The sequence below is a fragment of the Pipistrellus hanaki genome (assembly GCF_964339955.1).
Source record: "Pipistrellus hanaki genome assembly, chromosome: 9".
Taxonomy (NCBI): domain Eukaryota; kingdom Metazoa; phylum Chordata; class Mammalia; order Chiroptera; family Vespertilionidae; genus Pipistrellus; species Pipistrellus hanaki.
In genome coordinates this window covers 47,050,505-47,067,994 of record NC_140511.1, presented here as the reverse complement: position 1 = coordinate 47,067,994, position 17,490 = coordinate 47,050,505, and the positions used below count along the sequence as shown (strand labels likewise).

The window sequence follows — 17,490 nt, the reverse complement described above, 5'->3', positions numbered from 1 at the left end:
AATCTTTCATCACCGATTCGTTTGGTAGCAGCAACATTATCTCATGGATTCCCTGTGGGATGGAAACCACACGGCAGTGACAGGCTTCATCCTACTGGGCTTAACTGAGGACCCCGTCCTCAAAGTCTTCCTCTTCATGATCATCCTGTGCATCTACCTGGTGACTGTGTCTGGCAACCTCAGCACAATCATTCTTATCAGAATCTCGTCTCAGCTCCATCATCCAATGTATTTTTTTCTGAGCCAGCTGGCTTTTGCTGACATATGCCTTTCAACTTCTGTCACACCCAATATGCTTGTAAATTTCCTGGTGGAGAGAAATCCCATCTCCTATCATGGATGCTGCACCCAGCTTGGTTCAGCTGCATTCTTTGGGACAGTGGAGTGCCTCCTTCTGGCTATCATGGCATATGATCGCTTTATGGCAATATACAAACCACTATTTTATTCAACCAAAATGTCCACACAAGTCTGTGTCCAGTTGCTCACAGTGGCTTATGTCGGTAGTTTTCTCAATGCTTCCTCCTTTGCTATTTGCTACCATTTCTTATTCTTCTGTGGACCAAATCGAGTGAATCACTTTTTCTGTGATTTTGCTCCATTAGTTGAACTCTCCTGTTCTGATAGCAGTATCCCTGCAGTTGTCCCTTCATTTACAGCTGGCTCAATTGTTGTGCTCACAGTGTGTGTCATAATTGTCTCCTACATGTACATCCTCATCACCATCCTGAAGATGCACTCCAGTGAGGGGCGCCACAAGGCCTTCTCCACTTGCACCGCCCACCTCACCGCAGTAGGTCTGTACTTTGGGACCATCACATTCATTTACGTGATGCCCAAGTCCAGCTACTCAACGGATCAGAACAAGGTGGTGTCCGTGTTCTATATGGTGGTGATCCCCATGCTGAACCCCATCATCTACAGCCTCCGGAACAATGACATTAAGGGGGCTCTGAAGAAAGTGTTTCTCAAAAAAATAATTTCTTAGTGATGCCTGTTATTTAGTGGGATTTGATATAATATATCATAAATATAATAATGAAAGGAAATTGGAGTGAACAATTACATACCAACAAATTAGACAACCTGGAGTAAGTGGAGGAAATCCTAGAAACATATAATCCCCCAAGGCTGAATCAGGTTGACAATAAAATCTGAACAGATAACCACTAATAAAATCAAATCAGTGATTTAGAAACTCCAACAAGCAAAATTCCTAAACCAGATGGCTTCACAGGTATATTTCATCATATATTCAAAGAAGAATTCATATCTATTCTTTTTTTTTTAACACACACACACACACACACTGGTTAAAAAATGGGCAGCAGTCCTAACCGGTTTGGCTCAGTGGATAAAGCATCGGCCTGCAGACTGAAGGGTTCCAGGTTCGATTTCAGTGAAGGGCATAAACCTTGGTTGCAGACACATGCCCAGTAGGGGACATGCAGGAGGCAGCTGATCGATGTTTCTCTCTCCTCAATGTTTCTATCTATCTCTCTCCCTTCCTCTCTGTAAAAAATCAATAAAATGTATATTTTAAAATGGGCAGCAGGCCAGAATGGACATTTCTCCAAAGAAGACATACAGATAGCCAATAGATATAAGAAAAGATATTCAAATTACCAATCATCAGAAAAATTAAAATCATAATGAGTTACCACCTCACACTTGGGCTATATTCCTAGAAATATAGGAATGTTGGTATGTAATTGTTCACTCCAATTTCCTTTATGATACCCATTATTGACCCAAGTAGGATCACTGGGTCAATAATGGGTATCATAAAAAATAAACAAACAAACAAAAAACAAAAAAACAAGTGCATATGAGGACATGGAGAAAAGGGCCCTTTGTGCACAGTTTTTGGGATTCTAAACTGATACAGTCACTATGGAAAATGGTATGGAGTTTCCTCAAGTAGTTAAAATAGAACTACCTCATGATCCAGCAATTCTACTTCTGGGTATTTATCTGGAAAAAAAAATGCAAAATACTAATTTGAAAATATATCTGCTCACCTACATTTACTGCAGCATTGTTTACATTAGCCAACATATGAAGGCAACCGAAGTGTCCATTAACAGACAAATGAATGAAGAAAATGTATTGTATCCATTGGATATGACTTAGCCATAAAAAATGAAATCTTGCCATTTGTGACAACATGAATGGACCTAGCAGGTATTATGCTAAGTCAAATTAAGTTAGTCAGAAAAAGACAAATACCATGATTTCTCTTATATATGGAATCAAAACTATAAAATAAATAAAACAGAAACAAACTCATAAATACAAAGAAAAAGTGGATGGCTGACAAATGTGAGTGGGGTTGGGGGGATGGGTAAAAAGGTATTAAGAAGTACAAATTGTTAGTTACACAAACCTTTATGGGCATGTAAAGTACAGCACCGGGAAAACAGTCGCTAATATTGTAATAACCATGAACAGTGTCAGATGGGCACATTGGGATGATCACTCCTAGTATAAATATCTAATCACTCCGTTGTACACCTGTAACTAATATAATGTTATTGTCTATCAATTGTAATTGGAAAAAAAACCCCTCAAGAAATATGTTTTAAAAAAGAAATTGAGAAAACCCTCAGAAATGTTTGGCTTTGATTATTTGGTAAATGTGACTGGAATGTCATTTATTAGTTGAGGAAAAGCGATGTCTCATGTTATCCATTACTGTGTAACAAGTCACTCAAAACTCAGTGGCTTAAAACAAAATCATTATTTTATTTTATTTTTTCTTTATTAAGGTATTACATACGTGTCCTTATTCCCCCACTGCCCCCGCCCCTGTTCATGCCCTCACCCCCCTGGTGTCTGTGTCTATTGGTTATACTTATACACATGCAGAGTAGTCCTTTGGCTGATCTCTCCCTCTTACCCCCTCCTTCCCCTACCTTCCCTCTGAGGTTTGAGCATCTGATTGATGTTTCTCTGTCTCTGGATCTGTTCTTGTTCATCAGTTTATGTAGTTCATTATAATCCACAAATGAGTGAGATCATGCAATATTTATCTTTTTCTGATTGACTTATTTCTCTTAGTATAATGCTCTCCAGTTATTATACATCCCTCCTGTTGCAAATGGTAGGACTTCCTTCCTTTTAAAGCAGCATAGTGTTCCACTGTGTAGATGTACCAGTTTTTTAATCCACTCATTTGCTGATGGGCTGTTTCCAAATCCTAGCTATTATAAATGATGCTGCTATGAACATTGGGGTGCATATCTCCTTTCTGATTGGTGTTTGCAGTTTCTTGGGATATATTCCTAGAAGTGGGGTCACTGGGTCAAATGGGAGTTCCATTTTTAGATTTTGAGGAAACTCCATACTGTGGCTGCACCAGTCTGCATTCCCACCAGTAGTGAGGAGGGTTCCTTTTACTCCGCGTTGTCAGGAGCACTTCAAAATCATTATTGTATATTACATTGTTTTGTAATCAGAAATTCAGTTTATTGTTGAAAGTATTATAGATGTGCCCTTCCTCACTCTCTTTATCCCCCTTCTGGCCCCTTCTCAGGCCTTCACTACACTATTGTCTGTGTCCATGGGTTATGCATACATGTATTTGGTTAATTTCTTCCTATCCCCCATGCCTGCCTCCCTCTGAGATTCCTCAGTCTGTTCAATGATTCTGTCTCTGGATCTCTTTTGTTCATCAGTTCATTCTGTCCATTAGATTCCACATATGAGTGAGATAATGTGATAGTTATCTTTCTTTGACTGCCTTGTTTTTCTTAAAATAATACTCTCTAGCTCCCTCAAAGCTGTCTCAAAGGGTAAGAGATCCTTCTTCTTTATAGCTGCATAGTATTCCATGGTGTAAATGTACCACAGCTTTTTTATCCACACATCTACTGATGGGAAGTTGGGCTGTTTCCAGACTTTAGCTATTTTACATTGTGTTGCTATAAATGTAGAGGTGCATATATTCATTCTTATTGGTGTTTCAAGCTTCTTAGGATATATTCCTACAACTGGAGTCACTGGTCAAATGGAAGTTCTGTATTTAATTTTTTGGGGGGAAACTCCACACTATTTTCCATAGTGGTTGTACCAGTCTGTAGTCCCACCAACAGTGTACTAGAGTTCCTTTTTCTCCATATGCTCTTCAGCACTTGCTGTTTGTTAATTTATTTATTTTTTTAATATATTTTATCCATTGAGCCAAACCGGTTTTGGCAGTTTGTTAATTTATTGATGGTAGCCATTCTGGCAGGTATGAGGTGGTACCTCATTGTCGTTTTAATCTCTCTGATGATTACTGACTTTGAGCATTTTTCATATGTCTCTTGGCCAATTTTATGTCCTCTTTGGAGAAGTGTCTATTCAAATTATCTGCCCATTTTTTAATTGGATTATTTGTCTTCTTTTTGTTGAGCTGTATGAGTACTTTATACATTTTGGAAAATAGCCCCTTATCAGATGTATCATTGGCAAATGTTCTCCCATTGTGGGTTCCCTTTTCATTTGGATGCTTGTTTCTTTTTCTGTGCAGAAGCTTTTTAGTTTGATACACTCCCATTTGTTTATTTGTTTATTTGATTTCTCTTGCCATAAGTGAAAATTCTGCTATGTGAGATGTTTGAGATTTTTCTGCCTATGTTTTCTTCTAATATTTTTATGGTTTCACAACTTACATTTAAGTATTTTATCCATTTTTAGTTTATTTTTGTGTATGGTGTAAGCTGATGAATAATTTCATTTTTAGTATAATTTTTCCTACATCATTTATTGGAGAGACTGTCTTTATGTTTTATACTTTTCTTGAAATACTAGGAAAAAAAATTGAGTATAACTACAGTAAATGGAGATATCGATTACAGCAGATTTTCCTGTTTAGCAAAAAGAAGAGTTTTTTCATGAGAAAGCAGCCACAACAATTGTGACTATATATATGTTCTTATTATTTTCAACTTTTCTTCTGGCAGAGTCCCTAGGCAACACCCAGTAGGACTGGCCCTCTCCCTAGACCTGTATATAAGACAGAAGACCTGTGGGGCATGGCAAATTTTCAGAATTATAAAAAAAAATATTGAGTAGGAAATAAAATACACAAGAGGGAATTACCCACATTTCAAAATGTACTTGAACAAGTTTAGCTTCAATTACTTGGTTTGTCTTTTCAGACAAATAAGAACAAACTTCACTGAGTAATCATGATGCCACGTCAGAATAAAACAATGTTTTGTGGACACCACAGTGAGTTCTAAGTCCACAGAGGACAATCTTCCTGGCGACTAATGGAGAGGAAGAAACTTCAAGTGGTGCCAAGGGTAATGGTCTCAGGTGACAAAATTCTCACTGGAATTCACAGGAAACTCAGCTCCAGACATAAGAAATAGAAAAGATTCTACCCTATTGTTATAAGGAACTTCGTAACCTCAGACACAGACTGAGCATGTCACAGAGATTCAAAGGGGAAAATGGCTTAAAAACTTATCCCTAAATAAAACTGCAGAAAGAACTGTAGAAGACGGTGCATGAGCAATGAGTTCCTTATGTAGATTAATGGTTTGTCTTTTTAAGAAATTGGAAGTGACTTCTCCTTGACATAAAATGGAATTTTATTTTATATTTCAATTTCCCATGAACATTGTGCTCCATCTCTAATAACCAAGTTGCTGTGGGTGTTAATTGTCAGTTATAATGTATTGAAAATATCGAGAATACAGTTGGACTGGAGATGAATGCTATTGTTTCCCTATTCTTGAAATAACTAGAACACAGACAATAGCAACTGATGAGGTTAGAAATCTGCAAACAGGACAGGACTGCAAACTATAGACCAAAGCAAAGTGGGTCAAGAGGGCTCGACTTCACACAGCTGACTAAGCAGAAGAGCGCATACTGTGTTCCAGGCAGCTATGAGCAGGTAAGTACTGCTGGGCACCTGTAGGAAAAGTCTATAAACCATGTGATGTTTTAGCAAATGGGAATAGGACTAGCAGGTTCGGAGCACTTAATATCTGACAGGTCTGTATGCACAGCATTGTAACCTTGCAAGAAAGTATACGTAAAGCCATGTTACACAGGAGAAAAGTGGTTATCACAGAGATTAAATTACTGTATGTAATTTGTATGCAATAGAAGCAGAGCTTGGATTTGAACACAGGACCCTCTAATTCTGCTCAATTCCCTATTCCATTATAAAATCATTCCTGGTCTAATCTCAAGGCTAATTAAGTGACTGCATTGTATCACAAGAATCAAGCAGGGAGGAGTCAAGAAAAACATGTATAAAATCCTTCTGCATTTTCCATATTTCACTCATTATTTAATTGTAAATTTCACTGTAAAATATGGGCAGTTTGATTATTCGTGTCCCCTCCACCTGCATTTTTTCTTTGACCACTCACTATGATTTCAAAATCATGCACTTGTGGTTTATAAAACAACAAGCAATCCTTTGGTGATGGCTCTAATACAGCCTCACTGTAAGAACTAAGGAAATAAGCTTATACATATATATGAACTTAGAAAACCATGTAAATCAGAAAAAAATATGAGCCTCATAAATCTCTAATATACATAAATTGTTAAACTTTCTATCAGAATTCATTCCTATGACTCCAATAAAAAATAGTCTTTATTTTCCCACCCTGTATCAACTGTGATCTGAAAATACTAAGTGGAAAATTCAAGATATATAAAATTCTTAATAAATTGTGGGCCATTCTGAGTTGCATGATGAAGTCTTGCACTGTCCTACTCTGTCCAGTCCTGGATGTGAAGCGTACCCACACTGTATATGCACTACTCACCCCAGTTAGTCACTGAGTAGCTGTTTTGTTATCAATCCGACTGGCACAGTACCATAGTGCTTGTGTTCAAGTAACCCACATATTATTTAATGAAGGTCTCAAAGCACAAAATAGTGATGGTAGCAATTCCAAAATGCTAACGAGAAGTCATAAGCACTTCCTTTATATGAAAAAGTATGTATACAAAGGGGAAAAACCCAATATATATATATAAGCTTGAGTATTATCTGTAATTTCAGGCATCCACTAGCGATCTTGATACATAACCCCATGGATAAGAGATGATTACTGCATCTTTTTTGAAAATTGTAGAAAATCTGACTCAAAGCTGACGTTTATTCTGATTGGGTTGAAAGAAAGCTGAATGTACTTTCCCAAAGACTTGGTGATAAATTCCCCCGTTGCTCCACCTTCGAACATTGCTCCATGCCCTGAAATTAAGTGTAGCTGCCAGAAAACCCCTCCAGTTCAGTCTGGTGTGGGATGATGAGTGGCATGATGGTCTCCTGGAAGGTAGATAGGTTTACAATGTCCACTGTTCAGGGTTTTGATATGGTGACTGGATAAAACAGTCTGCAAGGTGGTTTAGTATCAAGAAGCAGCCTCAAATTCCTGTAGGTCTCCACTGATGATATCTCAAAGAAATCAGACATACTAAGTCCCTAGATCTCTCAGCAAGGGTGGGGCATGAGTGAACTGAATAACAAAGTTGTCAGGGAAAGAAATCAATTATTGGCCCTTTCAGTCTACCGAAGTGTATATCCTAATTGAGGGTGAATTTATCACAAAATACTGGGCCAGGAAACATCTCCCTCAAACTCTGTCCCTCAGAAGCAATGGGAATGATGCCATATTAACATATTCTCAATCACTTGTTCCCTTGAGCATTATGAGGAAAAGTCATATTTATTATCAATACAAATGAAAAAAAGTAAGTAATAGAATCACAATGAAATTTTCTAAACCTAAACATACCAATTTCTCCTGAAGTTTTTCTTTTCTCTTCTTTGAAAGATTGGCCTTGTAATGAGAATATATAATTTTCAAGAATACTGCCCTGGTGATCTTAATATGCTCCTTAGTGTTACCTGAAGTCATGGCAATCAGATAACATTTTATGCTAAAGAAAATGAAGCTTATTGTTTAGATCAGAAACACTAGTCTTTTTTGCTTTGTTCCAAGTATACCACTCTGAGAGTTTATACATTATTCATTAAATAAGTATGTATTAAATGTCAATATGTAGTTATCGTATTGCTAGGTGATGTGATTATATCTTAATGGGTATTGAAATGTATTGAAGGAGACAGCCAATAAACAACCTTTAGCACCTGTCCAAATTAGGTAAAGGCTAAAGAGAGAAAACAACATAGTTGGGAAGAACTAGTCAGTGCGCCTAAGAAAAAAAACCAGTGAGGCTTCCTGGGGAAGATGGCACCCCATTTATTTATTGAACTCTCATGACACAAATGCTTATATTTACCAGGTTATGTTGCAAGTACGTGGACAAATTGGTAAAACAGCCTTCTGCTTTGACTACTAAAGAAGTCAGACGTTAAAAACATCATCATAATGCAATCAAATGTGAACACAGAATTTATCAACAAACTTTATCACCTTCACAAAGTAAGTTGCTAAGCCATGGTTTCCTTATCTTAAGCATGGGCACAATATTACTATTTCTCTCACAGGGTGTTTAAGATGACACATGAGACAGGTGTTCTGGATACACTGATTGTCTTCATATCCCTTGAACAGGTCACGCTCATTCCCACTGTGAGATCTTTGCACCAGCTATTTCTGGTGTTGTTTCCCCACCTAGATCTTACTGCATTTCAATCACAAAGTAAGGGTAAGTTCCTTAGAAAGAGCTTTCCTGATTCTACAGTTCAAAATAGCCATTTAGTCCCTCACTGTCATATAATTTTTATTTAATTCTCTTGATGGCACTTTTCTCTATCTGAGATAGGAGAGGTTATATGTCTTGTCCCATGTTACATTTCACACACATGTGATTGACTAACACATCACAGACATTAAATAAATATTTGTGGGATTAATGCACTGGCTTTGGGTAGTCAATTAAGTAACCTGTACCCAAGTATCAATTTCTGTAACATCAGGATTGAAATGCTTATTATGCAGAGTTGCTGGAAGAAATTTAGGGAGAAGATTCTATCAAACACACAGCATATTGACCAGCACGTGTCAGATATTGAGTTAATACTGGTTACTTGACATGCCTGTTTGTGTAAATTTTGCCCGGTAATTCATAAAGAACACACAAACTTTTCAGCGAAAGGTGTATTTTATTTAAGCTTGGTAGATCTTACAAAAATCCCAATGTGTCACTACCATTCTTTCCTCAACCATTAACTCCATGGCCATGTCTTCTCACTGTTTTCCTTTCCTCCCTTAACAAAAGTGTCTGAAACCAAACCACATATTGTTTGGAAAATCCCTGTCCTTCATGATGTCACCACGCTCGCAGCAGAATGGATGAACTCATGAAAATGACCAGAGGAACTTAAACTCGAATAAGAGCTGCACTGCAAAGCAGCCCTTTCCACTAGAAAATAACCTGGCAATTCTCCTGAGAGTTCAAGAATTAATCCTGACATCATGAACACAAATGAGCCATCTAAAAGGATGGAGATGGTCTCTCCATACCATTTTGCCTTCGAGATCTGCATGAATGGGAGACACTTACGGAACACCTTCAGCCTTATCTTATTCTCATGGAGAGGAAACCAGTACAAACTTCAACAGTAAATTCATTTATTAGGTCAGTTCATGGTGGCCTACTTGTTAGCCAAGCAGCCACTGCCTCCTGGGGAGCACCTCTGAGGATAGGACTACTTTCCAAGAAGGATTGGAAGCCATTCAAAAACATTTTCTTACTTATTAAACTTGCATTGAGTCAACATTGCCATCCACTTCTGTGTGCCAGACTATAACTAGATCACATGCAAAAATGTTACACCTGCTACCCCTCTTGTAGGTAGAAAAACAATTATTTTTCATCTTCTTTTGTGCAGATTTTGACTGCAGAGGAGATAAAGGAGAGATAAATGAGGGGGTTCCCAGGAAAAATTCAGGCAGACTTTATGACATTTATACAGAATCGCCTACTAGAATCTTTCTCATCAGACTGAGTCTTGCCCTTGAATTCAACAAGGAGTATTTAATTCCCATTTCTCAGGGTCTCTCACTGAGAGTCTTGCCATTGCCCAGGGATCCTTGATGACATCAGTGCTCTTTAAAATCTCATCAGAGTCTTGACTCAAGAATATCTGCCTTTGTAGGAGAAAGGTACTGAGCCTCCTAGATGATGGGCAATCGAACCACAGTGAGCACGTTCGTCCTGCGGGGATTTTCCGGTCTCCCAGACCTGCAGGGTCTCCTCTTTGTGCTGGTCTTCTTCTCCCATGTGACTATCCTCGCTGCAAATGTGTCCGTCATGGTGGCCATCAAGCTCAGTCACAACCTTCATACCCCCATGTACTTTTTCCTCTCTGGCCTGTCCTTTTCAGAAACCTGTACCACCCTGGTCACCATCCCCCGAATGCTGGTGGACCTGCTCTCAGACAGCAAGACCATCTCTCTTCCTGAGTGCGCCACTCAGATGTTCTTCTTCCTTAGCTTGGCGGGCAATAACTGCTTCATCATGGCCGCCATGTCCTATGACCGTTACACTGCCATTCACAGCCCACTGCGCTACCCCATCCTCATGACCCACAGCGTCTGCTTGCAGCTCATGATGGCCTCTTCTGTCACTGGGATTGTGGCGTCATTATGCATTGTCCTCATAGTATTCAACTTGTCTTTCTGTGACGCCAGCACCATCCAGCACTTCTTTTGTGACATCGCACCGGTAGTCTCCCTTGCCTGTGATTACACGTTTTTCCAGAAAATGATCCTTCTTGCATTCATTGCCTTTGTGTTGGTAGGCAGCTTCATTTTAATTATGATTTCCTATGTCTTCATCGTGTCCACCGTTGTGAAGATGCCCTCTGTAAAGGGGAGGTATAAGGCCTTTTATACTTGCTCCTCACACCTCACTGTAGTGTGCATACACTATGGATTTGCTGGCTTTGTCTATTTGAGACCCAAGGACAGTGATTCGTTCAGTGAAGATATGCTGATGGCAGTGACATATACAGTGGTGACGCCTCTGCTTAATCCCATAGTTTACAGCCTAAGAAATAAAGAAATGCAAATAGCTCTAGGGAAAGTACGAGACAATGTCTTAGGTTTTTCTCACAGATGGTAAGTAAAAGAATGCTGGACACTTCTTAAAACATTCACACAGCACTGATAAATAAAAATGGAGAAAGTAGAGTACCTTTAATAAATATCAGCACTCTATGTACAAAGCAATTAAAGTGTGTTCTAATTGCCTGATATGCCCTGACCTCATTCCTTTTCTACTATAAACAGGATGTAGTTTTTAAATATTATAAAATGTTAGTGTATATACATATATATATGTATGTGTATATATATATATGCATATACACATGCATATATATATGTAGCAAAAAATATCTGAGATGCTTTGGAACACCGTATTTTCATTATTTTGGTTGCCTTTGGGGGAGAAGGAAAATTATTCTATTGATAAAAAGAAAAAGAAGAATGAAAGAGGTAGACACAGACTGAGAGAGAAAGAAGGAAAGGAAAGATCATTAATTCACCTAAGAAGGAGAAACCCAAATTTAGACTTGCAATGAGTGAAAGATCACAATACAGAGAAATTTCAAAGAATTTTAAGAAATTATCTTTTCAACTCTATTCAAAGAAAATTATAAACTACATGGGAATAGATGAATATCTGGAAATATAAACTGATGAAAGTTATTGCAAAAGAAATAGGCATTTTTAACATATCAAATTCCAAGAAAAATATAGATCAGTCTGCCAAAGAGCTGCCAAAGGAGAAGGCTACATGGTTTCATAATTAGCCTCTTCAAGTCCTCAAAAAGCAATAACTGAAATGCTATTTAAGTTGGAGCATATGTAAAGACAAATAGCTCCTAATTTATGAAAACAGAGGTGGAAGGTGTAGTATACAATTGAATCTAATTGAGGTGATTGTAGGAAAGTTCACGTATGGATTGTGGAAGATAGGGCTGTAGGAGGTCTAGGCATTTTGAGATCACACTGTCCAATGGTAACATCCACATTGTGTGAAGTTACCAGGTCTGAGGAATTGAAATGGTTAAAGGATCAAGAAGCCAGTGGCAAAGTCTTTAACAAATGAGGAAAGGAAACTGGGTGGTCAGTAAAGGACAATGAAACAATAGCATGCTGTTTCATAGCTGGATAACACTGGTGCCAGTGAGTAAACTGTTTTGCCATGAAGATTGCAAGCCAACGATTTAGAAATATGGTAAGGAGCAAGGAGAATGTCAACACAATAGTGTCTTAGAGGAGGGGAGTAGGCAACTTCTCTTCAAAAGAGCCGAGAAGCATAGGTACCCATTCCAGGCGATCAGGTTTAGTTAAGATAAAGAGATAGGGAATGTACACTGTGGAAAGTTGATGAGTGGGAGATAGAATATTCCAAAGTGAAAGTAAGACATATTAGGAGAAACCCCAGAAAGAAAGAAGATTCCAAAGATAAGAAGCACAGCATTGTGCTCAGGTGAATCTAGGTGAGGACAGCTGCGGAAGGGCTTGCAACCAAGATTCTTATCATAGCTTCACTGATTACAGTGGTCAGAACCTACTGAGTCGCCAGGTCCCATTTTTGTTCAACACTGAATTCAGATTTGCCTAGATGTTCTCTGACCATCCATCCCACAATCTTCACCATTCCACTTTCACATATATCCCCTGCGTAGTGTGAAATTTTCTACCTCCTCATATAATTATCATAAGCTGTTTCATTTCATTAATTAAGTCTCAATTGTGATCAAATGGGATTTATCTCTGAGATGCATGGTTAGTTTAATATATGCAAATTACTCTATGTGATATACCACATTGACAGAATGAGAGATAAAAACCACACGATCATGTATATGTACACAATGGACTATTATCCAGCCATTAAGAAAGTTGGAAATCTTGTCATTTGGGACAAGATGGATATTTCTGGAGACATTATACTAAGGGAAATAAGGCAGACACAGAAAGAAAGATACTGTAGGATCTCATTTATATGTGGAATCTGAGAAAGTCAAACTCATAGAAGCAGAGAGTAGAATAGTAGTTACCAGGGTTGGGGAGGTAAGGGAAATGGGGAGATGTTGGTCAAAGGGTACAAAGCTGCTGTTTTGTAGAATGATTAAGCTCTAGAGAGCTAATGTACAGCATTATAGCTGTAGTTAATAATGTATTTTATACTGGAAATTAGCCAAGAAAATAAATTTCAGGTGCTCTCACAATACCACCTCCCTCAAAAAAAAAAAGATAACTATGAAAAGAGATGGATATGTTAATTAGGGTAACTACATTAATTATTTCACTATATACATATATGTCAAAACATCAACTTGTATGTCTTAAATATACACAGTGTTTGTTAAAAATGAAACATGAATTTTTTTAAGAAATTAAAAATATGGCAACTAGCACTTTATTCATGCCAGCTGAATGGAGACCAATTTTTTAAAGAAACATTCCTTTGATTATTCATAACTTCTTGAAAGGAAAGCACATGATATATTCAATTTTGTTTCCTCAGTTAATAACCTAGTGCTAAGAATAAAGGATACATGAAATAAATATTCATTGAATTAGAGTTAATATTTAGCCCAAAGGCAGTTGTTAAATGCTTGCCCTGTACCAGACACTGTACTTTGGTTAAGGATCATTAGTTCAACCTCCCACATCATTACTTTCGCCCACCCACCGAAGTTTCTGCAACTGCATTTCCAACTCTCAGTGACCACTTCATTCCTATTTTCCTCTCTGTCTCCATTTAAATGTCATTTCCCCAGCGAACCTTCCTTACGCCTCAAAAACAAATGCATTTGCCAAATGATTTCATGAGGCATAGAGATTGAACTAAAAGATACAGCCTGGGGCTTTTGGCAGTGTGCTAGGTGAGTGCATGGAAGTCTGAGGTCAAAGATGCCAAGGCAGCTAAGACTTGAGAGGCCAAGATCCTGGAAAAGAAAAAAAAAAAACTGTAGTGATATGAGCCTGAAATTCCATGTGTAATTTTTCCTTAAGTTACACATGGGATCAGGGGCATAGAAAGGGAGTGGACTGACAATTCTTGGGGGAAAGGATTGTAGGGAGTGTGGGGGGTGTGGGAAGAGACTGGACAAAAATCATATACCTATGGATGAGAACAGCGGGGGGGGGAGGGGGGTAAGGGCAGAAGGTGGGATAAGGGCAGAAGGTGGAGTGGGACCGGGTGGAGGGGAGCTATGGGGGGGAAAAAAGAGGAACAACTGTAATAATCTGAACACTAAAGATTTATTAGAAAAAAATTACACATGGGCTGGTGAGATATCAAAACACTGGTGGAAATCAGCCTGTGGGAGTCTAAAGATCTTAGCAGAGACTTCGGCGTTTTCCAGTTCTGGTTTGATAGAGTTTGTTAGAGAGGCCATTTGAGGTAAAGGGGACCCATAATACCCTATGCTTTTATATTTGAGAGTGGTGAGGGACCACACCCTTGGAGTAATCACTATATCCTAGAAATAAGGTCAAATAACACATAAAGAAATGGGAAGATATGCCTTGCTCAATGAATGGAAGAATTAACATTGTTAAAGTGGCCATATTACATAACTGATATACACATTTGATGCAATCCCCATTAATGTTATTTTTCACAGACTTAGAACAAAAATATTCAAATTTATATAGAACTATAAAAGTCCTCAAATAGTCAAAGGAAAACTGAGGGGGGAAACAAAGGTGGAGGTATCATACACCCTGACTTCTAATTATTCTACAAAGCTACAATAATCCAAACAGTATGATATTGGCAGAAAAACAGACACACAGACCAATGGAACATAATTGAGAGCCCAGAAATAAACCCACACATACACGGGAAACTAATTTTCAACAAAGGAGCCAAAAACATACAATGGAGAAAGGAAAGCCTCTTCAATAAATAGTGCTAGGAAACTATTGAGAAATGTAATGACAATGTTAACATAAGATTTTAAAAATGAGAAGCTCAACAAAACTGTAACAACATGCACTTTTGAGGTCAACCTAGAATCTCAGTAAGAGGGAAGCTGGACCACTGAAAAAGGAAGTACAAAAAATGAAAAGAATAAATACCATTAAATAAAAAATAACTATCAAATCTAACAATACTTTGGAAGTAGTGCTATCAAATATCATAAGCCTGCTACCTGAGAGAGAAGAAATGCTATTGTTTTTTGAAGGAATGGCCTCAGCTACCTGTTGACTCCTGAAATGTCCAATGGAATGTTAGCTATTTTTTAAAGGATGTCAACATTAGAAATGTTTTTACAATATGTGCAGGTAAATTACTATCAGAACCTTATCCTTCATCACTTTCATTATGAAAAACTTGTACTCTAGTGGTCATCAAACTAATGCATTTAATCAGTTTCTGGCTTCATAGGATTGCATCAGAGGTTGAAAGACAGAAATCTAGAATAGATCTTGCATTTTTATAAGAAAATATCTACATGAAAGACTCAAATTCAAAATATGATATGAGTGCCAGTATGATTTGTAAAGCATACACACAGTGCCGTAATAAAAGCAAAACAAGATTTCAGAGCCCAAAGCTCTGGGGGATAAATTTCACGTCTGCCACTTGATAGCTGGGTGATCTAGAAAAGTTACTTAACACTTCCGAAACCCAATTTCCTTATTTTAAAAAATGATACAATAATAACATTTGCCTCTCAAGGTCACTGTTAAATGAGACGTTGTGTTAGAACACCTACAATGGATGACAATAAATGAAAAATCCATAGCTGAGACTATACTTCAAATAAGCAACGATATATGCAAAGGACATTTAAAAATCAATAACAAACACTACTTGCTGGTCAAATATTATAAGGGGACAGACTCTAGGAATCATCTCTTTAACACAGGGCTTATTTGTGCTGGATTTAGAACCATTTGGCATATAAGACCTTAAGTACCTCAGCATCAGATAGACACAGGTTTGCTAACATTCCACTGAAAATCCAATGAGAGGAAATCCAATGAGACTGAGAAAAGTAGGTGTAGTTACATGTACCTACACCAGTATGCTGCCTGAGATACTCATTAAGGCAGGGGTCTTCAAACTACGGCCCGCGGGCCACATGCGGCCAGCAGAGGAGTCTGATCCGGCCCGCCAGGTTTTTTGGGCAGTGAGCGCAGCCGAGGTGTTACAGTAGGAATTAGTAGTTCATATAGTCCGGCCCTCCAGCTCTCTGAGGGACCGTGATCTGGCCCCCACTTTAAAAAGTTTGAGGACCCCTGCATTAAGGCCTCAGGGGGCTTCATTTATTGTCTTCATTTTTTGCACATAAGCACCGCAATGTGTAGATCTAATTAGATTTGAGACTTTATTTGGATCAACATAACTAGTGGGGCTATGCTTTGATCACCTGTGATATTTCTGAGAAGCAGCTATGACCTAGAACAGTGGTCGGCAACCTCATTAGTCAACAGAGCCAAATATCAATAGTACAACAATTGAAATTTCTTTTGAGAGCCAAATTTTTTAAACTAAAACTTCTAACGCCACTTCAAAATAGACTCGCCCAGGCCATGGTATTTTGTGGAAGAGCCACACTCAAGAGGCCAAAGAGCCACATGTGGCTCTCGAGCTGCAGTTCACCAACCACTGACCTAGAACAAACGTCCTGTGGTTCATATTTAGTCATTCCTTAGGGAGCTGCAGGAGAACCCATGATGCTTTTGTCTGTCAAAGTGACCCGCAATTTAGCTCACTCGGCCCTGGCATTTCCTGCTTTTCATGCCTATTCCTACGTGGTCATAGATAGCACTGTCCAATCGATAGCTGTTTCTCACACACTGACAATGTGTCACAAACTCAGCCAGGGAAGAAGCCTGACACATAATCAGAGCCACCTCCCATGCCACATCAACTGCATCAGCTGCCAAGAGTCAAAGTGAAGGAGACTTAGTGTTTGCCTCCTGTAAATACAAAACAATAGTGAGAGAATGCACGTTCACAGATGCCCCAACGGACAGTACCCGAAGTGACTGTCTAGTCTCCTGACTTCTGACTGTCCCACCAATTTATCTTTCCTCTCCTTTTCTAACACATGCTTATAACTATTCATTTACACTTGGAGAATAAGAAAAAGAAAAATGGCTTAGCATATTCTCATGGGTTGTTTGCAAGCATGTAGTCCAGTCTATCTTTGCAAACAAGGACAACTTTGATGTCCAACCCTCTTGTAGAAAGCAGTCACTTGTACTAAGAAATAAGTAATGTTTGCAAACCATTACTTAGATACCAACCACTTAGCTAGCCAGATACGCTCTGGGAAGCAACAAATTGATGCGAATGTAATGGGACATGTAATATGGCTTGAACAAGACTATGTTTCTGTGGTTGACTCCCACATCTTACAAAGATCTTTGCAAGAAACCACATTCAGAAACATCATATGGACATGGTTGAATGCCTCAAGTCTTGGTTAATGAATAACCTCTTTTTCAATGGGCTTACGGCTGGTCTCACAAGGCTTTCTATTTTGTTTGATTCTCTTTGGTCTCTTTAAAATGCCAGGAAAAA

The 17,490-nt window shown here is 38.4% G+C and overlaps 2 protein-coding genes and 1 pseudogene across 4 annotated transcripts in view; 2 read left to right on the top strand and 1 right to left on the bottom strand.

Annotated features, from left to right (window-relative positions):
- The window catches only part of PPFIBP2 (PPFIA binding protein 2), a 203,521-nt gene that overhangs the window by 55,695 nt on the left and 130,336 nt on the right, over window positions 1–17,490 (bottom strand). The gene's annotated exons all lie outside the window — the stretch shown is intronic.
- Window positions 44–988, top strand: LOC311627549 (olfactory receptor 5P76-like; the record flags this gene model as incomplete). Its single annotated transcript, XM_084894058.1, has 1 exon — window positions 44–988. The coding sequence occupies one exon, from the start codon at window positions 44–46 to the stop codon at window positions 986–988; it is 945 nt and encodes a 314-aa protein (XP_084750184.1).
- On the top strand, window positions 9,014–11,130 carry LOC311627710 (olfactory receptor 10T2-like; annotated as a pseudogene). The gene has a single exon. The product of its transcript is annotated as an olfactory receptor 10T2-like (transcript).